Consider the following 22463-nt stretch of genomic DNA (forward strand, 5'->3'; position numbering starts at 1 on the left):
TAGTGCAGTTATGTGCTTTGTGTTCTTGGGGGAGGCCTTCTTTGGCCTTGGGATTTTCTTAAAATTTATTTGAAAGGTGTTTTTGCTGATGCATTGGTTAGCATTCTGGGCTTTGGACCTTTGGAGGTTGATGGATAAACCACATCGCTGGACCCACACCCATATTTACACAGGTCGATGCCACATGTCTCGTCATTGATATTGGCCATCAACAGTAATTGAGAAGTTAAAAAACAACGATATTAGACATGATCCTTCCTTGTCTCACTCATAAATATGCAAAATCCTTGGGAAAGGAGGGACCTTTAGTGAAGATTCCTGAGGATTTTGGGGCAACCAAAACCAAATTGTAAAATGTAACTTGATTTGTCATATGTCCTGCTTTAGTTCCACGTGTCTTGGTATACATATTTACCTGGATTCATTCCTTCCACATGCCCATGCAATACTGAAGGATTCCTAGCTTACAATGCAGGCCTCGGGTTGTCACCAAGTAATGAAGGCTGTTGATGATGGATGTCGATGCCATATATAGAGAGAGTGTTGTTCAGTGAGACAATTTTGATTTTTTTCTTTCTTGTCTAAATCAAGTCAATAGGGAGATCGTGCTCTGATTCCTATTTGTAGAGAGGTGAAATGGTTATCCTGCAACAAACATGATGATGTAAATTCTATACCCTGTCATTGTACTGTGCACCACCAGCATCACATATCACCAACAAGATGTAAGGCAAAATTTTACTTACCACTACTCATATCTTTAATAACAAGATCTCCATGTCTCTGGAGATTGAATGGTTTCTACGTCTGTAGATTGTCTAATATCATCGTCGAGCCATGAAAGCTGATACTAAAGATTAGTCAGATATAGGTAAGTTCTAGGATAGTGTTTCAGTGTTGGCAGCAATCCATCCAAGTTTATTTGAAATCTTCGGTAACTAGAGTACACATGTACAACAGAGAATACATGAGTAATACATAGCTTATATTTGCCTAATAGTTTCCATTTCCATACATATAATTCCCATTAACAGGAAAAAAAGAAAAGAAGGAACCCTTCTTATCTGCCATGGCCGAGTGACCTTGAGTGTTCAAGTTCATCTGATGGGTCCCAATCCAGTGACGAAGAGAGAATCTTTGACAGAGACATGAAGACATCGGCCATGGTTGGACGAGAATTTAAATCTTGAGCCACACAATTCATAGCCAGTTGTGCCATGGAGAAAGCCAAATCCAAGGGATACTCTTGCTTTAGAGATTGGTCAATGAAGCCTCTCAGCTTCTCTCTCACATTCTCTCCTTCAAGCACCTGTTTTATCGACATGTACAGCAAACACTCTGCTGCTTTTCCATCATCAGAAGCAGAAGCAGCTTCCCTTCCCGACAAGAGCTCCAACATCACAACCCCAAATGCAAAAACATCTAGTTTAGGTGTTACCACCCCATTTTCGATGTACTCCGGAGCCATATAACCTTGAGTACCCACTACATGCCTCGTCAATTGCAGACCACCGTCTTCTTGATCGTCCACTGTCCTTGCCAAGCCAAAATTTGCAATCTTGGCTCTAAAATTACCATTTAACAGAATGTTACTGCTCTTCAAGTCCTTATGAATGTAAGGAGGATTTGTGTAGTTGTGAAGATAATTAAGCCCATCTGCTACATCATAGGCAATTTGAACTCTCTGCTTCCATCCAAGACATCGAGTCTGATATTTCTTCTGGTGAAGCCAATCGCTAACCGACCCATTCTCCGCAAACTCATAAACAAGGTAAGTGTTCCCCTCATGGACACAGAAACCAGACAACCTAATCACATTGGAGTGATTTATCTGTTTCAATATGTTAATTTCATTGGTGACATCCCCTTTCATCCTCTTTATAGCAGCATTATCACCCCTAATCACACCATGATACACAGAACCCCTAATTCTGTAATCTTCACCAAAAAACCCAGTTACCCTTTGTAACTCTTCAAACTTGTACACAGTTAGCGAATCGACAAAATGTCGAACACCTTCGGAAGAAACAGACCCGGATTTGTTTCCAGGTATTGCTGTGTACCCAGCAGAATCACTAAGTTTTTGAACTTGTGGAATTGGTTTGCTTTGACGTTGGCGACGAAGCAAGAACCAAACCAAAAATCCAAAGAGGGCCAAAACAATTGAGCCAACTCCAATTCCAATTCCAACAAAAACCCATTTCTTGGAAGACTTAGTTTCCTCAATTGTGGGCGGTGGAGACTGTGATGATGGTGGAGGGGTCGGATTTTGGATCTTCAACGGCTCATTTTTAAGTGGAACCAAAATCTGCGTAAAGGGGAAAATCAGATCACTGGAAGACAACTCATTTGCATCATAAATGCTCTGTTCATCAACACCAAAAGTATTACCAATTGAAGAAATAGTCTCTCCCCATGTGATCAAATAAGAAAGCAAGTACTTAACACCTTTAACATTTTGGTTTCTACTTGGACAAGCACATCTCAATGGAACCAAAAGTTTCAATTTTACTGTTAATTTTCTACTATCATAAGGATTCTGATTCATCAAAGCTTGACAAGTAGTGAGGCCTTGGTACGTGTTGTTGGCGACGGACAAATACGTCTCGGTTTCTGATTGCAAGGTGTAAGAGGAGTTGCCTTGGTAGAACTTACCCGAACAAGAACAATTTATAGGAACTATGATCCTGGTATCAAGTGGAATCTTTTCGAAATCTGTGATGTTATTGATTTGGGAAATTGAAGATGGTTCTGAGCCCAAGAGATTGCCAATAGCGACCGCAGAGTCGTAGGAGGGAGGGTGAGATCTGAAGGTGAGATAAGAAACACAAGATGTTTGAGGGCCATTGCAGAGGTTCCCATTTGTAAAGGAGTCATTGTTGTAGTTGTAGCAATCTAGTTGTTTGTTGTTGATGTAAGTTTGTTGGGAGTGAGAGAGAGGGAACAGAGATACATAGAAGGAGAAGGAGAATAAGAAGAGGAAGGAGAGAGACAGAGGAGTTGGTGAGGATAACTCCATGGTTTCTGATTGTCTAGTTGGGGTGTGGGAGTCGTCTTCTTTGTTGATTTCTATACTTTTTGTTCTTATTTTATATTAGAAAATTGTATTAAGTGTCACCATCTTGTGTTGATAGGGTCTTTAGTTTTCTACGCGTTAACTTCTTAAAAAAAAGTTGGTATCTTTCCCACTCATAGTTTTAAATCTCGTCAGAGACATTCTCAAAACTTGAACAAATCGGACAACTTGGCCTCGTTCATGGAATCCTCCAATTCCTTGTATTCCTTCTCTCTTTTTTTAAATTCCAAATTGTGCACATTTAACTTTGAAAATAATAATTTATATATTATTAAAATAATTATTTTTATTTTACTAATCAAATTACAATCATTTGATATTATTAAAGATGATCTGAGACATGTTTTGATATTTCTTTTTTATTAGACCTCCCAAGCATACATTAATAATTTATGTCCTCAATGGTAGATTGTTCGAGTTCGAGTTGTGTACAATCGTCATTTTGGCTTCCCTATCTTTTGTAGATATTTTTTTTTTTTTCTTTTCCGAGAGTCCTAAAACCCAAATCCATTGTTGGGGGTCAATAAAGGAAAGTCTCCGTAAACTGAGGCCCAAAGAAGGATCCAAAATTCATTCTATTCCGAAAATTGGACAATTGTGTTCTTGAAAATTTCAAAACTCTTATTGCCCCTATTAAAGGTGTTGAATCGAATACAGGCATATCCAAATCCGAACTGTGAATTTTATTAATTCACCAATCATAGGTGAGGACAAAGAATGGACGGCCCAGATTGAAACATGTGCTGCTGGGTCCATAATTCCTTTTTTTTTTTTTTTAGTTATTTAATCTGTGGGCTGAAAATCAGCCAGCCCTGTTATAGTCTAATCTGGACTAGAACAAATTAAAATTAGATCAATCTAGTATCTTAAAATTTAAACTCACTAATTTGAATATGCTTTGACAAATATTTTGATTTATAAAAGATCCATGGGCTTGAAATCCATGATAAACCACCAATTAAGCTAAACATTGAGAGAGAGAGAGAGAGAGAGAGAGACTTGGATTGGAGTATTGGTTACGCACCACAGAAAAGGATGGTAGATGAAGAAATAGAAAGACAGGAGATAGAAGTCTTAACAGATATTTCAATCTGTTGACCAAAGTAAAACGTGTCAGACTGGTTAAGCTGCTTTTAAGTCATATTAGAAAAATTCATTGATGTGATGCATGTCAAGACTGGAAAAAAAGGGTTTTGAATGTTTGGCCATACATCCCATCCGTTGGAGTGAATGTTTGACTTTGGCCCCTGGTGGGACCCACTAGTTGAAACTTTCTCATCGTTTTTCATTTTTCCACAATCTAATCTACACGATAGACTATGAAGAATGACTCTCGTTGACTCTGGTCTTGTCAATAGTCTGGTCAATTGCCACCTCTCTTGGCCCGTGAGGAAAGGGGATCACATACCAGTTAGGATACAGAACGGTGTCCCGTTCCTATAATAAAGTAAGGTGTCTACATGACACATTTTTTTTAAGGTTTAGAACAGTTAGGGCTCTTAAATCAGCTGTGCACGTAGTCTGACGTGTGAGATACATTAAAAATGTGTCACGTAGACATCTAACGTTATTATAGTACCATTTTGGATCGCCCTTCATCACATATTCATGCACAAATAACTCCAAATTTTGATTATATACAATTTAATATGAAATTATCATTTAACCCTTTAGGTAAACAAATAAAAGTAAAATTTCTGATTTTTTAATTGGGTAAAAAATTCATATCCATATTTGAATATTTTAAGTCAGTTCAATCGGGTAAATGAATATGATCTGACCCATTTCCAGCCCTAATTTCATTCTACCTCTAATATTTTTTTCAAAAAAAAAATATATATATGTAAAATCATTTCTTCAAAAGAACTCAAAATTCCATAAATCAAAGAAAAATATAGAAGAATCATTTAATCTAATAACATTACTTTTAACGCAAGTTAAAAATTAAAGAAAAACAAATATATGAACTAAAGGAACAAGAGTACTATTTTTTTTTGATTCTCGCATGAGGAAGTTCTATTTTCAAAGAACGAATAAGTGAGAGAGAAGAAGAGAAGAAACGTCATATGACGGTTTATACTTTATATTTGAAATGTGGTAAGGCATAAATATGTTGAATTTTTATCTACGAGTGATCTTAAATTTGTATTTAGCTAGTCTCACTTTGATTCAGTGGTTCCAAGTCCCATGAATGTCCTAATGTGAACAATGAGAGTATTTATGAAAGAAAGAAGTATAATTTTGCAGTAACTCTCCTAGTTTTGATAAAATTAAAGATACTATAGCGATGTGATTTTCAACTATAGAAAATCTTGTTACCACTTTATTTAGAGTTGCTATAAATTTTTTTTTTTTTTTTTTTGAAAATGAGTGTAAATGGACACCTTAATAAGATTATGAAAAATTGATTTTTAAAAGCATTGTGGTGACCCTCTTTGATAGATAAGATATGGTCTACTTAGAATCTAGGTAAAGAGGTCCGGTTAGAAAATGAGTAAGGTGTTAAGCACCCAATTATTTCCACTATAAGGTGGTTACCTTGTTCATGTGACCATTTTGAAAATAAATAAATAAATAAAAATAAAATAAAAGAAGATGCATGTTAAATGTGTGTGCAAATAAGTAAAGCAATGTACCCACTCTATGAAGGACCTTTGATGTTAGTGTGAGACTTAGAGGTTATCCTATGAAAAAGGATATCCCAAGAAAGTCTTCACTTTGAAAATGCATGCATGAGAATAAAGATATTATCCTAGGTATTTTTGGGATATGCCATAGATGGAACTCACTTAGTACCATGGCCTTAAGTTGCATGCATAACATGGATAGAAACTTGGTAATTCACTCCCAAAAAAGGGGGATATCTTCGTCATGCATGGTGTACGTGTGTGTGAGTTGTTTAAGTATGATGGAGATGATGAGATGGTTAAAGGGCTTCAAGCCCACCTTTTCGGTCAAACCTCCTTAAGTGTTAAATCGACATAGATTTTGGGAGGATGAATGAGAGGATGCCAAATAGCACTTTTTGGGCAGGGCAAGAGATCAATGGGCCAAATTAATGGTTTTTGGGCTCTCGGGCTTTGATTTTAAATATGGGTTGTCTACACTTGTCCTTGGGTCTTGCACCTTGATAGTGGGCTTTGTCCGAGGTTCAAGAGTAGTTTTCTTGGTTGGGCTGGTATAATTTGGGGTGTCTACACTACTCCCCTAAATTGTCCAAATGATGATATATACTGAATTTGAATTTGGTCTTACATGATAGACTAATTAAGTAACGGAAATACCCTCAAATTCAATCTCATAAATATAAAAAAAAACCATATAATTTTTTCTCTCTAACGCCATTATCTTAAACTTTGCTGATGCTTGGACATGGGTGCTTTGGTTGCTGGTGCAAAATATAGAGACGAATAAATAGAAGGCTGTGTAAAGGGTTGAAAGAGAGGTATGAAGGTCATCATGGAGTAAGGATTCAAGATCAAGCTCGTATTGTCGCTGCCCAGTTATCGAATATATATGTAACGGGTCGTCACCTCCCTGATAAGGCAATCGATCTAGTTGATGAAGCTTTTGCAAATGTGAGAGTACAGCTTGATAGCCAATCAAAAGAGATAGATAACCTTGAAAGGAAGAGAATTCAATTAGAAGTTGAACTACATGCTCTTGAGAAAGAGAAGGACAGCTAGACTAGTCGAATTTCAGAAAGAATTGGATGATTTGAGAGACAAATTGCATCCATTGATGATGAAATACAGGAAAGAGAAAGAGAAGGTAGATGAAATTCGTAGATTGCTGCGGAGATAGGCGGGGGATGAACTTGTGTATCGGGTAGAGAAGAGTGGAAGGCTTGTAAATGCGAGCACGGGTCAAAAGGCCAATGTACTCATTGAAATTTTAAATGTTCCGAGGAGTAACACTAATCAAGCAATGCTGAGGATGAAGATAGAGGAAATTGACGATGACTACGAGGAGATGGAAGATTGAAGAGTGTCAGTGAGGGATACAAGTATTGATTACCCCACTTTGGATGGGTGGATGGTGTGGTTATGAAATGATTTATTTCAGCATTTTCCTTTTCAAAATTATAAAAATGTCCCCTTTCTACTATCTAACATATAAAAATCCTTTAATCAATATTTTAAATTACCAAAAAGCCTTTTTAATACATGTGCGTTTGCACATGCCACCTTCTATTCGTTGATAAAAGGAAATGGGACTACTTTTCTCAGAACCCTCATTTGTACTTTTTAGGCAATTTCTGAGCTGCTTTAGATCATTATATGCTTAGAAAATTCAACTAAGACTAGAAAACATTGATTTAAAATCATACCAAATATTTTTTGAAAAATCCTCAACTTTTGTAAAAATGATCAAATGCTCGTAAAGAGACATACCCCTCATTTTATTTTAAAAAGAAAATTATATTCTAAACATCACGTAAGATACAATTTTTTTAGAGAAAATCATGTGCAAAATTGATTAAGGAAGATTCCAAAAATCTTAAGAATCACCCAACATGCCCGGAAACACAAGCCTTTTTCCCCACACGTGCCATGGTGTCACGGCCAAATTCAGCATGGCTTCATGCGGGTTTGGGCCTCCATAAAGTCCAATATTAATTGTCTCATATTATGATATTTCCTTGTGGAGATGATCAAAAGACTTGGCATATTTTTCATTCGTGCGAGTTTGGCACATGGAAGGCTTGCGTTAGCTGGGTCGTGAACTAGCGCACCACACGAGCCCCTTCATTGTTGTTCTAGTATGGCTGTGACACATGGGCACGGCCCATATGTGTACACGGAACTTGTATTTTGTATGCTGGCCTTAACCTCAATTTTCCTTCAATTTCAAATCCCAAGCCCCAATCACCACCAACGTTTTTTTTTTTAAAGAGTGGGGATCCCATTTCTATTGACAGGAACGGTGCCTACATGGCACAATTGATTAGGAAACAAATGCATTGAGTCACATGAACGGTTTAGATAGAAGTCCGAGGTGTTTTAAACAACAATATTAAAGCATGCCACATAGACACCTATCCTATTATTGGATACCGGGTCCTTTTTTTTTATAAATCCTTTCCTAAACCCTCTAGAAAAATCTCCATCCAATCAGGGGGGACACATAAGTAGTTCATACATAGCTTGTATTTGCCTCATCATTTCCAATTCCATACATAATTCTCACAAACAGGAAAAATAGAATAAAAAAGGATCAATCGGATTTTGGATCTTCGGCTCGTTTTTAAGTGGAATCAAAAGGAATGTAAAGGGGTAAATCACATCGTCAGGAAACAACTCATTTGCATCATAAATGCTCTGTGCATCTACACCAAAAGTATCGCCAATTGAAGAAATAGTCTCTCCCCATGTGATCAAATAAGAAAGCAAGAAGTTAACACCTCTAACCAACTGGTTTTTAGTTGGACAAGCACATCTCAATGGCACCAACAGTTTCGATCCAACGCTTAGATTTTTACTATCATAAGGATTCTGGTTCATCAAAGCTTGGCAAGTGGTGAGGCCTTGGTACGTGTTGTTGGCAACGCTGAAATATGTCTCGGTTTGGGATTTCAAGGTGTAGGAGGTGTTGAATTGGTAGAAATTACCTGAACAAGAACAATTTACTGGAACTATGATATTGGTTTCAGGTGGAATCTTTTCGAAGTTTGGGATGTTGTTTATTTGGACAATTGAAGATGGGTTTGAGCCCAAGAGATTGCCGATAGTGACCGCAGAGTCGTAGAAGGGAGGCTGAGATCTGAAGGTGAGATAGGAAACACAAAATGCTTGAGGGCCAGTGCAGACGTACCCATTTGTTAAGAAATTGTTTTCGCAGTCTAGCTGTCTGTTGTCGAGGTAAAATTGTTGGGCGTGAGAGAGAGAAAACAGAGATACATTGAAGATGAAGAAGAGAGACAGAGTAGCTTGTGAGGATAACTCCATGGTTTCAGATGTATAGTTGGGGATTTCTCTGGTTCTCTTTCTTGATTTCTATCCTTTTTGTTCTTATTTTATATTAGAAAATTGCAGGAAGTGCCACCGTCATGACCATCTTGTATTGATTTCGTCTTTTAATTTTACATGTCATTAGCATGGTTGGGAAGAAAAAAAGGTTTAGATTTTTCTCTGGCGTCTTTTCATCTCACTTCTCAAGCAAGTAGTGTCAATTTATGTCATTAATGATATAAGTATGAACAACTTTTTTTTTTTTTCCTTTCGTTCTTTTGTTGAATTATTCCACGTTGGGGGTGAATTTGGAGATGTTTGCTCAGTATGATTATAAAAACAATAAAGAACATCAAAATTTATGTGGTTGAGCAAGGATGCATACGTTAACCGATAGATCCAATCTTCTTCGTTAAGAAGTCAAAGGAGAATTAAAAAAAAAATCTAACACTCAAGTTTTAATCTCAAACCTAGTCTTAAAATTGTTGTACACCCTTCTCTCGAATCCTAACAGAAAAAAAAATTCTAATATTTATAAAAAAAAATTCAAAATTGATATTTATAGGTCTACAAAACAATAACCTATCTTAATTGTTAGATAAACCCTAATTCAATGGTTGGGATAAAAGACACAATAAATAACATGATAACATGATGAAGAGAGTCTCCTACGAGTCAGACATGAAGAAATATTCAGTGATCATTCTATTCCAACAATCTATTAATCATTCTCTTGAAAGACCAAGAACTCTTATTTCCCCAACACTCATAATGAGGTTTTTAAGGTTTATGAATTCTTTAGGTACCAACCATTTATTGTCTCTCACTACCCTCGTGAATAGCCCTCTTTGTGTCACCAAAACCAAGGGCGAGGCTAAAATGGATATGACCTAGATTGAATCATGTCTTATTGGGTACATAATTTCTTATTCTTCTTTTTTCACAAGAAAAATGTTGGCTTAACCCACGGTCTAAGAGTCTCCATCAACATGACCCTTGACATGTTTGGGATTCCAAAATACATCCATACATATATATATATATATATATGGGTCGAGTTCCCTAGACACATAAAGCTACTCACATTGCGACATCGTGTTTTGTCTTATATGGGAAAAAATGTTTGGAATGGGCTGATTTTTTGTGAGGATGATCTCTATGGTGAGGAGATCATCCTTGTCAAAAATCAGCTCATTATGAAACTTCTAGCTCCATATTTACAAGTTGAAAAATTTTAGACTATCCAATTTTTGTAAATCAATTTTGATGGGGTGAGAAGTTTTCGAATGGGATGATTTTTTGCAAAGATGATCCCCTCATCACAGGGATCATCCTCACAAAAAATCAGCCCATTCCAAACCTTTTTGCCCATATAAGACAAAAACGGTGTCGCAATGTGAGTCGCAATATGGGTCGTAGGAACGTCACCCTATATGTATATATATATAGGGAAATGTTCAGCACCAAACATTTTGGCAAAACATTTTTCAAAACATAGGTTAGAAGTTTTGGAATGGGCTGATTTTTGGTGAGGATGATCTCCTCACCAAAACTTCTAACCCTATCAAAAATGGTTTACAAAAAATGGACAGTCAACGATTTTTCAACTTGTAAACATGGGGCTAGAAGTTTTGGAATGGGCTGATTTTTAGTGAGGATGATCTCCTCATCGTAGAGATCATCCTCACAAAAAATCAGCCCATTCCAAAACTTCTAACTCATGTAGGACAAAAATGGTTGGCTAAAATGCTGGTCAAAATGTTTGGTGCTGAACGGGATATATATATATATATATATGGGAAGGGATCAACAGACAAAGTCCTATACAAAGTCTTGGATAAAATGTCATGTCCGTTGGATCTGTCAAAAGTCAACGGTGGAAATCGTGTAAAACCATAGTCAAAGTGATTTTACTTAAAAAAATTGTAAATTACAACCACCTCCTCGAATATACCCAAACCTAAATAAGCAGCTCTCTCGTTTTCTTCACTCTCCTTCAACCCTCTCCCCCTCTCTGTGATTTTTGACGATTGTAACTCAGGTGACGACGATGATGGCTTAGCTGAAGGAAAAAAATACTACGTCCAAATAATCATCTGAATCTAAAACCTATACCATGGCCGGCATTCAAACCCCATCTGCAAACCCAAAAGACCATTCGTTTAGAACTGCCTGGTTGTGGAAATGTTTCCCAAGCCTAAATCACCCCAAAAGACCATGTTTTTAGCCAAATTTAAAATTTTAAAAGAATCAACCACAAACATAAATGAATTGTAAGAAACTCAAATTGGAAAAGTGAAGAAGCTATTAAATAAATTGATTTGAAAACTAATAGATTTAGTCATTAATCCAGCAAGAAAAAAAATGAAAACTCGACGAGTAATCATAAATTTTTGATGAAATTCCACAATGAGGATAATTAGGTCTTTGAGACAGATTTTCATGATCGTTTAAAGCGAAAAAGATCATTTTCTTTTTTTTGAGGATGAAGATCAAACGATCGGAGACTTAAAAGTTAGATGTTTTCCAAACCCATTTAGAATTTAGAGTTGAAATTTCAAGTGAAATCACCGAATTCATCATTTGAGATGAAGTCACAGAGAAGAGAGTGACTATTGTCATTGTAGAGCAATATTTGGGGTTGTGTGGTTGCAGGGAGGTAGTTGTAATTTGAAAAAGTTTTAAGTGAATCAATTCATCATATGCCATTTAATATATATGCATCGTTGGATCTTGACCCATCCGACGGTCTAAATGATTTGTCTAGATCTTTGTGTTGGAATTTGTCACATGAACCCGACCCATATATATATATATATATATATGAACAGCGTTCCTAAGACTCATATTGGGACTCACATTGCGACACACCGTTTTGTCTTATATGGGCAAAAATATTTGGAATGGGCTGATTTTTTGTGAGGATGATCTCTATGGTGAGGAGATCATCCTTGCCAAAAATCAGCTCATTATGAAGCTTCTAGACCGTCCAATTTTTGTTGAAAAATTATAGACCGTCCAATTTTTGTAAATCAATTTTGATGGGGTTAGAAGTTTTGGAATGAGATGATTTTTTGCCAGGATGATCCCCTCATCACAGAGATCATCCTCACAAAAAATCAGCTCATTCCAAACATTTTTGCCCATATAAGACAAAACGGTGTGTCGCAATGTGAGTCTCAATATGAGTCTTAGGAACGTGACCCTATATATATATATATATATATATATATATATATATATATATATATATATATGAACAGCGTTCTTAAGACTCATATTGGGACTCACATTGCGACACACCGTTTTGTCTTATATGGGCAAAAATATTTGGAATGGGCTGATTTTTGTGAGGATGATCTCTATGGTGAGGAGATCATCCTTGCCAAAAATCAGCTCATTTTGAAACTTCTAGACCGTCTAATTTTTGTTGAAAAATTATAGACCGTCCAATTTTTGTAAATCAATTTTGATGGGGTTAGAAGTTTTGGAATGGGATGATTTTTTGCCAGGATGATCCCCTCATCACAGAGATCATCCTCACAAAAAATCAGCTCATTCCAAACATTTTTGCCCATATAAGACAAAACGGTGTGTCGCAATGTGAGTCTCAATATGAGTCTTAGGAACGTGACCCTATATATATATATATATAGAGTAGCGTTCAATGGCCAACAGTTTGGCAAACATTTTGGCAAACACATTTTTCAAAACATGGGTTAGAGGTCTTGGAATGGGCTGATTTTTGGTGAGGATGATCTCTATGGTGAGGAGATCATCATCACCAAAAATCAGCCCATTCCAAAACTTCTAACCTCATCAAAAATGGTTTACAAAAAATGGACGGTTCACGATTTTTCAACTTGTAAAATGGGGCTAGAAGTTTTGGAATGAGCTGATTTTTGGTGAGGATGATCTCCTCACCGTAAGATCATCCTCACCAAAAATCAACCCATTCCAAGACCTCTAACCCATGTTTTGAAAAAGTGTTTGCCAAAATGTTTGCCAAACTGTTGGCCACGGATAGGGACTCATATATATATATATAGGGTGGCATTCAAGGGCCAACTTTTAGCAAACTTTTTGGCAAAACATTTTTCAAACATGAGTTAGAAGTTTTGGAACGGGATGATTTTTGGTGAGGATGATCTTTGCGGTGAGGAGATCATCCTCACCAAAAATCAGCCCATTCCAAAACTTCTAACCCCATCAAAAATAGTTTACAAAAAATGGACGGTCCACGATTTTTCAACTTGTAAACATGGGTTAGAAGTTTTGGATTGGACTGATTTTTGGTGAGGATGATCTCCTCACTGTAGAGATCATCCTCACCAAAAATCAGCCAATTCCAAAACCGCTAACCCATGTTTTGAAAAATGTTTTGCCAAACAGTTGGCCCTTGAACGTGACCCATATATATATATATATATGGGAAATGTTCAGCACCCTAAGTTTTACCACACACTTTAACAAACGTTTTTTGTCCTACATGGGTTAGAAGTTTTGGAATAAGCTGATTTTTGGTGAGGATGATCTCTATGATTAGAAGATCATACTCCCCAAAATTAGCCCATTCCGAAATGTTTAGCCCCATGTTTACACGTTGAAAAATCGTGGACCGTCCATTTTTTGTAAATCAATTTTGATGGGGTTAGAAGTTTTGGAATGAGCTGATTTTTGGTGAGGATGATCTCCTCACCATAGAGATCATCCTCACCAAAAATCAGCTCATTCCGAAACTTCTAACCCATGTAAGACAAAACGCGTTTGTTAAAGTGTGTGGTAAAACTTAGGGTGCTGAACGGGACCCTATATATATAGGGAAATGTTCAGCACCCTAAGTTTTACCACACACTTTAACAAACGTTTTTTGTCTTACATGGGTTAGAAGTTTTGGAATGAGCTGATTTTTGGTGAGGATGATCTCTATGATTAGAAGATCATCCTCCCCAAAAATCAGCCCATTCCGAAATGTTTAACCCCATGTTTACACGTTGAAAAATCGTGGATCGTCCATTTTTTGTAAATCAATTTTGATGGGGTTAGAAGTTTTGGAATGAGCTGATTTTTGGTGAGGATGATCTCCTCACCATAAAGATCATCCTCACCAAAAATCAGCTCATTCCGAAACTTCTAACCCATGTAAGACAAAACGCGTTTGTTAAAGTGTGTGGTAAAACTAAGGGTGGCGAACGGGACCCATATATATATATATATATATATATATATATATGGGTAGCGTTCAAGGGCAAACTTTTTAGCAAACTTTTTGGCAAAACATCTTTCAAAACATGGGTTAGAGGTTTTGGAATGGGCTGATTTTTGGTGAGGATAATCTCTACGGTGAGTAGATCATCCTCACCAAAAATCAGCCCATTCCAAAACTTCTAACCCATGTTTACCAGCTGAAAAATCGTGGACCGTCCATTTTTTGTAAACTGTTTTTGATGGGGTTAGAAGTTTTGGAATGGGCTGATTTTTGGTGATGATGATCTCCTCACCATAGAGATCATCCTCACCAAAAATCAGCCCATTCCAAAACCTCTAACTCATGTTTTGAAAAATGTTTTGCCAAAAAGCTTGCTAAAAAGTTGGCCATTGAACGCCCCCCTATATATATATATATATAGGGTCCCGTTCGGCACCCTAAGTTTTACCACACATTTTAACAAACGCGTTTTGTCTTATATGAGTTAGAAGTTTCGGAATGAGCTGATTTTTGGTGAGGATGATCTCTATGGTGAGGAGATCATCCTCACCAAAAATCAGCTCATTCCAAAACTTCTAACCCCGTCAAAATTAATTTACAAAAAATGGATGGTCCACAATTTTTCAACATGTAAACATGGGGCTAAACATTTCGGAATGGGCTGATTTTTGGGGAAGATGATCTTCTAATCATAGAGATCATCCTCACCAAAAATCAGCTCATTCCAAAACTTCTAACCCATGTAGGACAAAAAACGTTTGTTAAAGTGTGTGGTAAAACTTAGGGTGCTGAACATTTCCCATATATATATATATATATATATATATATATATATATATATATATATATATGGGTCCCGTTCCCTGGCTAACGCTTTTCCCAACCGTTTGGCAAACAGTTTTGGGCTGTTCGATCGGACACAATTCAACGGCCGAAATCTATTTTACGTTAAATTATAAATTATCACGTTTTTACAGCGCCCTCCTTTAATCTTTAGTTATTTAGTGTTAACTCCCTCCCAACTTAAAACCCAAAAGAAGAGAGAGGGAGGTCTGTTCTCTCTTCTCTTTCTCCCCGCTCAACCCACTCTCTCTATCTCTCGTTTGCTCAAACTCCCTCTCTTTCTCTCGATCGTGTTGCAGCTCCCTCTCTCTCTCTCTCTCTCTCTCTCATTCAACTTAACCCTCTCTATATATACAAACATGTATTCTTGTAAATCATCGGAGCAGAGCAAGCAATATCTCTGATTTTTGGTGGAGAGAAGCAGAAAATCAGTTAGAAGAGAGAATGGGTTTGAAGGTCTCTCTCGTTTAATTTCTGTTTTTGATTCATTTTTTCTTTTTTTTCTGGATCTTTGTTGGTTATGAGGCCGTGAAGAAGAAAATGGGTGATCCTCCTTCAATCGTGAGAGAGAGAGAGTTGCAGCGAGCTCCGAGGCAACTTCGTGAAAGAGAGGGTTTCAACGAGAGAGGATGAGATACAGAGCGTTTCAGCGAGAGAGACAAGAGAGAGTTTTATTCTGTTTCGTTTGGTTTTAAGATAACAGGGAGGTAGCACTAATTATATAAAATATTGAGGGACGGCGCAGTAATATATGTATAAATTTATATTCCGTCGAAATTAAATCGTCTCCGTCAAATCACGTTAGATCGAACAGTCCAAAACAGTTTGCCAAACGGTTGGGCAAAGCGTTAGCCAGGGAATGGGACCTATATATATATAGGGTCAGGTACAAGGGCCATATGAGAAAACATATGTAAAAACTTTCGTTTTTTATAAAATTTTAAAATATGGGTTAGAAATTTTGGATTGAGCTGATTTTTTGTGAGGATGATCTCTATGATGGGAAGATCATCCAAAAAAAAAAAAAATCAGCCCAATCTGAAACTTCTAACCCCATTAAAAGTGATTTAGAATGTGGACCGTCAATTTTTTTTCCAATTTTTATCACTAATTTGTAAATCACTTTTGATGGATTTAGAAGTTTCTGATTGAGCTGATTTTTTGTGAGGATGATCTTTTCATCATAGTGACCATCCTTGCAAAAAATCAGCTCAATCCAAAACCTCTAACTCTTATTTTGAAAAACGAAAGTTTTTTCATATGTTTTCTCATATGGCCCTTGAACCGCCCCCATATATACATTGATATATATATATATATATATCCCTAAAAAAAAGTGTATTATTAATCCCTATAAGATAGGAATTGATCTCTAGGAAACCTGCATTTTTCCTCAAATTCTAATGATCATATTGATGGAGAATCTCAATCATGAATTGAAATTAGAAAAGTCCATTTCACAAAGGATGATTACGAATTAGTGATAATGAACTACGTATGTGCCAATTTCTTTAGTGTAATGTAGAAAACCAAGCCTGCCCGTGACATAATAACCAGCTACGCATTCAAAGGTGGGCTAGACTAAGAAGAAGGGGGAGTGTGTGTTCCTTGGACTATTGGCTATGGAAAAGCATTCGTATTTGTAACGAAGAAGAAGAAACTAGAAAGAGAGCATTCGTATTTGATACAAGTCAAAAGATATATTAGTCAAACAAGGCCATCTCTATTGACCAAAGAAAAAAATTTCAGATAGGTTAGGTGCTCCGTCCTCTCAAGTCATACTAGAAAATACCCACAAGTTGGCAGTCTCTCACCATTTTATTCAATCATTTATTTTGATGGCTAGGATTTAAGTACTTTAGGTCTTTTAAGGTTTTCGAGAACTTTCTATAGATAAATTTCTTTCCTTGAAAAACCTACCTAAAAGAAGAGAAGATGAGAGAAAATAAATGAGTTTCTCTCTATTTCTCTTGTTTGGATTATTGTGTGAAGAGAATAAAAGAGAAAAGAATTGGGGAGAAGAGGAAAGAAAAAAATATGAGTTTTCCTTCTCTTCAGAAGTGAAGAGAAGGGGAGAGAAATGTAGAAAAACTCTTTTAAAATATTTTATAATTCCAACTCTGCTCCTAAATCTCTGTTAAGATATTTTAAAATTTCAAAGTTGTCCTAAGTTCTCTCCTATCAATCCAAACAGAGTGGAGAGAAATTGAATTTCTCTTCTCTTTCCTTCCCTTCCCTTCTCTTCTCTTTAACGAGTTTCTCTTCTTTCCACTTCCCTCAATCCAAACATAACCTAAAAAAATTCGGATAAAATAATTATGAACTAATCTATCTATTGCACCTTTACCTAAATAATTTGGGTTAGATGAGTCGGGTAAGTGAATATTATTCAATCCATTGCCAACCCTACTTGGAGGGAGAACAATCACTCAATAGTTTAGGTTCTGGCAACACACCCTCTCCGTGTACATGACTATGAAGCTTGAAAAGTGGGAGCAATATCATTTGTCCGTACAAAAATCGTAATTTTCTTATGGTTGTTCCTTTTTTGGGATAATATATGCATTTGGGGTAGAAATGCAGAATCATTCTCATCCAAGTTGAACAACATTGTTATTTGATATCCAAATTGTCCATAATTGCATTTGAAGTCCTTTCGATTTTTATTTTTATGTTTTGTGTTTTCAAGTCGTTTTGTTCTCACTTTACATACTTCAAAATCATATGTGGAGTGTGTGCCACCAAAACCTGAAATACCAATGAGTGATTGTTCTCCCCTTAAATTGTAGGAGCATGTCGCACGGAAAATGGCTGTGAAAATGTCTATTGAACATGCATGTTTTTGGCTCAAATTTGATAATTGTTAAGCTAGACGTAGAAAGATGTTAAAAAATGCTAATTCAACATGCATTTTTTCAATTTTGTCAATTTATCTATTTATTCAAAAAACTTTATAAATAAAAGGTTATGTTAACATGTGGGCACACGTTAAGTTGCAATAAATAGACTTTGGAAATAAGCATTTGAGGGCATCATTACTTAAAAAAGAAGTTTTTAGGGCATTTTTGGTAGGAAATTCAATGTCTAAAATGTATTTAATGCAGCATAACGTGTTGAACACCTTGGTAGCTATAGAATTTTGATAATATAACGCCTTTTTCCACACGCTTGACGCCTCCTAATGTGCTTGTTCACAGCCCAACAGATGTTTGACATGGGGCGCAAATGACATCAGCAATAGAGAGAAAGCTTCTCTCTCTTGTCTGCACATTCTCTACCCACATATTTATTTTTTAAGATTTCAAGTCTTGAAAAGGGTTGTTGAGCTCACATTGATTATCACATTGACAATCCAACAACACAACCTTCTAGATTTCATGAAAATGTTTATATTAAAAAAAATAAAAAAATTCAAACTTGATCCTAGGTGCTGAAAACGAATGGCTACTGAACACTCAAATTTAAAAATAAATTTCAACGGTGAAAAATAACTATTAAATTTTTTTTTTTTTTTTAAGTTCAAATTTTATCCTCTACAATCTTATTTCATCGGATCATGTTTTTTAATGTCACAAGGTGATCAGATAAAAAAAAAATCTTTTTTTTTTCACTATAAGTAGGAGAGAGAAAAAGGGTGTCAGGGGCGTTCCTCCAAAAAGGCGTAATATTATCAACACTCTTTGCAATATGTTGTTTTGTTCACGAAAAATTCGTGAATTTATTTTTTCTATAAAGTATTATTCTTTTGAATACTTGAATGATTCGATAAATTAACATATTTTTACGACAAAATGAATTTTTTTTATGAATATTGTAATATTCGAGGGAAAAAATGACATTAAACTAAGTTATTAACGAATCTCCATTCTCCTCCATCAGTTGGACTTTTAAATCTCTCCACTCTCTGATTATCCATCCAAATAGGTCTCTCTCTCTCTCTGATACACACTCTCTCTTTTGTAAATTGATAAAAAAATCAAACTTGAAAACAACAAACAAGTAGATCTGAAATCAAATTTATCTATCCAGATTTGTAGAGAAGAACTAAAATTGAATCGATATATGCAACTCTTTAAATTTTTTTATTATTAATTCTCCTTTTATATTTTCTTTATCTTAACAACAAAAATATGCACTTTTCTGTTTTTCTTCTCATTCATTCGAGTTCAAGGGATATTCATATATTTTGTTGGATTTTTATTTATTTATTTATTATGTCTTGGATTCTTTCAATGGTTACTTTGAGATCTAAGTTATATATATATATTAAGTTTAGATGTTTCTGATAGTTCAAATCTCCTTAAGGAATTGGACGATTAAGAATTTTACTAAAATATTGTAAATCTTTTATTGGATTTTAGATTGATAATTAAATCATTATAATTGTTTAAGTGGAGGAGGAATTAATTATTTTTTGGGTTCTAATCTATTTTATGTTTGCCATGTATTTTAGCTTCTAGAGTCATAGTTCACATACTTGTGATAATTATATTACCACATAGGTTCCCTTTCGAAATGTACTGAATTATTTGCTTTTGTATTTTTTATGTGTCTTATGAAACATGTATAAAGCATATACTGTTGTTTCTCGTTTATCTAATGTTTGACTGATTTTTTGCCACCCAAAATCGAATAAAACTCAAAATTTTCCAGTATCAAATTTTTGCCATATTCCAAATTGCTAACACGGGTTGAACACATGTTTTTTTGGAATAGATTTTCTTCACTATTGAAAAATGTGTGTTCAACAGTAGCTTTGGTTTCCTTTATGCAAATTTGGAGAATTTAATAATTTTGTATAAACATATTTAGGGCTGTGATATTGCCACAACATTATAGTATAAATATATCATTGCCCTATTTTTATTTGTAAGATATTTTAGAAATACACCCTTGTTAACAGGGCAGAGCCAAGATTTTGCTCATGTGGGGGCAACCAAGAGTAAAAAAAAAATGTGAGGGACAACTAAGAGTGAAAAAAAATTAGTTATAAGGGCAATTGTGACATATTTTTTTATCCGCTGCTAAAATCTGTTGCAATAGCTCACTACTCTATATACTTTGAAAATTCTTGTGGGGCAAGTGCCCCCACAACCCCCACTGTAAATCAGCCCCTACTTGTTAAATTGGTGATATTAGATTTACCCCCTCGCAAAATGTAAACTTAGGTTTACCATTTGACAGTATATAAGAATGTTGTGTTTTCTTGACGATTTAAGTTTAATTCTTAAAAAAAAAAAAATGCTCTTTTAATACTTACTAACTCAAAATTTGGGAAAAAACAAAATATCAATATTAAAGAGAGATTCTATTGGCACACCATTTTTTTTTTACGTATGACACACCAATGCTTTGAAAATTAAACAATTATTTTCGTGTAGTTTGGTGTATTATAAGTAAAAGTTGATGTGTTTATAGCGGTTCTCTTATTAAATCAAGAAAATAAAATGTAATATTCATTTATGGTCAATGGAGTAAACCTAGGGTATGTTTGATACGTGGTTGTTGCATACGGGAGCTACTAACTTGTGCGAGTTGACAATTTACCAATTCTCAATTTAATTTATCGTTTCCATATTTCAACATTTACCTCTAAAGGTGAGAACAATCGATGTTCCATGAACTCAACTGCAACCCATGCCTCATGCTCTCCATCAAAGTTCTCTCTCTCATCACGTCCTTTTTCTTTTTCTCCAACCATCACTGTATTTCTTCTTTTTCCCAACCACAGTCACAATAAATGACTTGCCCATCTCTCTCTCTCTCTCTCTCTCTCTCTCCATGAATTAGGGGTTTTTTTGCAATGAAAGCCTAATTATCATCCTCTGCTCTTCATTCATCCCTAAATATCAAGATCTATCAAACTCGAAAGTTAAAATCAACTCTCACTATGAACTTTTTTTTTGATAAATATAAATTTTATTAATGAAAGAAAAAGGATAAGAGGAGGCTGAGATAGCCCCCAAAAAACAAAACCATAAAAACAAGAAAGAGAAAATACAAAAAATAAAACACGCCCGACGGGAGGCTATGGTTCACAAACCATATCCCAATTAAAAATAAAGTCTTGGAAGCTCAATCCCTCAAAATCTTTACTCATCTTTGACCAGAAGAAAAGAAATCCCAGAGTCTCTAAAATCACCGTATGAGGCAAGCTTTCCTTGTTATGGAACACCCTGTTGTTACGCTCTTTCCAAAGACCCCAAGCAATGGCGAATGGAAGGATAGTCCAAAGATGCCTCTTTCTAGCAGAGAAGATATTGAAACTCCAACTCTCTAAAAGCCCAAAGATAGAAAATGGAAGAACCCAATCCACCTGGAAACGAGATAAGAAGAACATCCAAATAATACGGGCGAAAGAACAATGAATAAGAATGTGGTTGGTTGACTCCCCATCCCTCAAACAAAGATGACAAAAGTTTGGGGTAATCCACCCCCGATAGATCAAATTATCTAAGGTTAAGATTCTACCCAATGAAGCAAGCCATAAAAAGAAAGACACCTTAGAAGGAACAAGAGTTGACCAAATGATAGATGGAGAAAAAGATACCTCATGCAACGGAAGCAAACAATCATAGAAAGACTTAACAGAAAATTTCTTATCCTTAGCCTTGAACCATTCTCTTCTGTCCTGCTCGTTCTCTCTGAATTGAATCGAATTAAGGAGATCTAGAAGAGATGTGACCTCCGTCAATTCCCAATCATTGAAATTCCTCCTAAATCCCAGATCCCAAGAATTCGTGTTCCCGTCTCGAATCAGACACTGCTGGACTGTGTTATTTTTTTTCAAAGAGCAAGCGTACAAAGATGGAAATTGGATAGACAGAGATGAAGTTCCACACCAAAGATCCTCCCAAAATCTAACCTTGTCTCCCAACCCAACTTTGAATTTAATCTCCCTATCAAACTTATCAACACCCTTCATAATACCTCTCCACACACTACACCCATAAGTTCCTCTAGCCTCCTTACTATACCAACCAAACCTCTTCTCTCCATATTTAGCCCGAACCACCTTCCTCCACAAGTTGTCTCTTTCTTCCCCGAACCGCCAAAGCCACTTGCCCAAGAGAGCTTTATTTGTTAGTCTTAGCCCTCTAATCCCCAAGCCTCCATTCTTCTTTGGGGTGCAAACCATTTTCCAATTCACCAAATGATACTTTCTACCACCGTTATTATCATTCCACAGAAAATTCTTCATGAGTCTTTCAATCTTAACTTCCACCGACTTAGGCAACGAAAAAAGGGATAAGAAGTAAATCGGAATACTCGTTAAAGTACTTTTGATCAATGTAACCTTACCCCCTTTGGAAAGATACTTTGCCTTCCAAGTACTCAATTTCTTTTCCATTTTCTCGATCACTCCCTCCCAAATATTTTTACT

General features: G+C 35.9%; 1 protein-coding gene and 1 pseudogene across 1 annotated transcript; both read right to left on the reverse strand.

Moving 5' to 3' along the window:
• Positions 1-889: 889 nt before the first annotated feature.
• On the reverse strand, positions 890-3077 carry LOC147407776 (protein LYK5-like). Its single transcript, XM_086436527.1, has one exon. The coding sequence runs from the start codon at positions 3017-3019 to the stop codon at positions 1061-1063; it is 1959 nt and encodes a 652-aa protein (XP_086292653.1). The 5' UTR covers positions 3020-3077; the 3' UTR covers positions 890-1060.
• Positions 3078-8262: 5185 nt separating this feature from the next.
• On the reverse strand, positions 8263-9024 carry LOC147407777 (protein LYK5 pseudogene; annotated as a pseudogene).
• Positions 9025-22463: the final 13439 nt, after the last annotated feature.

This window comes from Akebia trifoliata, chromosome 3 (assembly GCF_017979445.1).
Source record: "Akebia trifoliata isolate Shusen 1 chromosome 3, ASM1797944v1, whole genome shotgun sequence".
Taxonomy (NCBI): Eukaryota; Viridiplantae; Streptophyta; class Magnoliopsida; order Ranunculales; family Lardizabalaceae; genus Akebia; species Akebia trifoliata.

Bases quoted from the DNA above. Each gene is read 5' to 3' on its own strand.
- LOC147407776 (XM_086436527.1), bottom strand. From the start codon at position 3,019: ATGGAGTTATCCTCACCAACTCCTCTGTCTCTCTCCTTCCTCTTCTTA.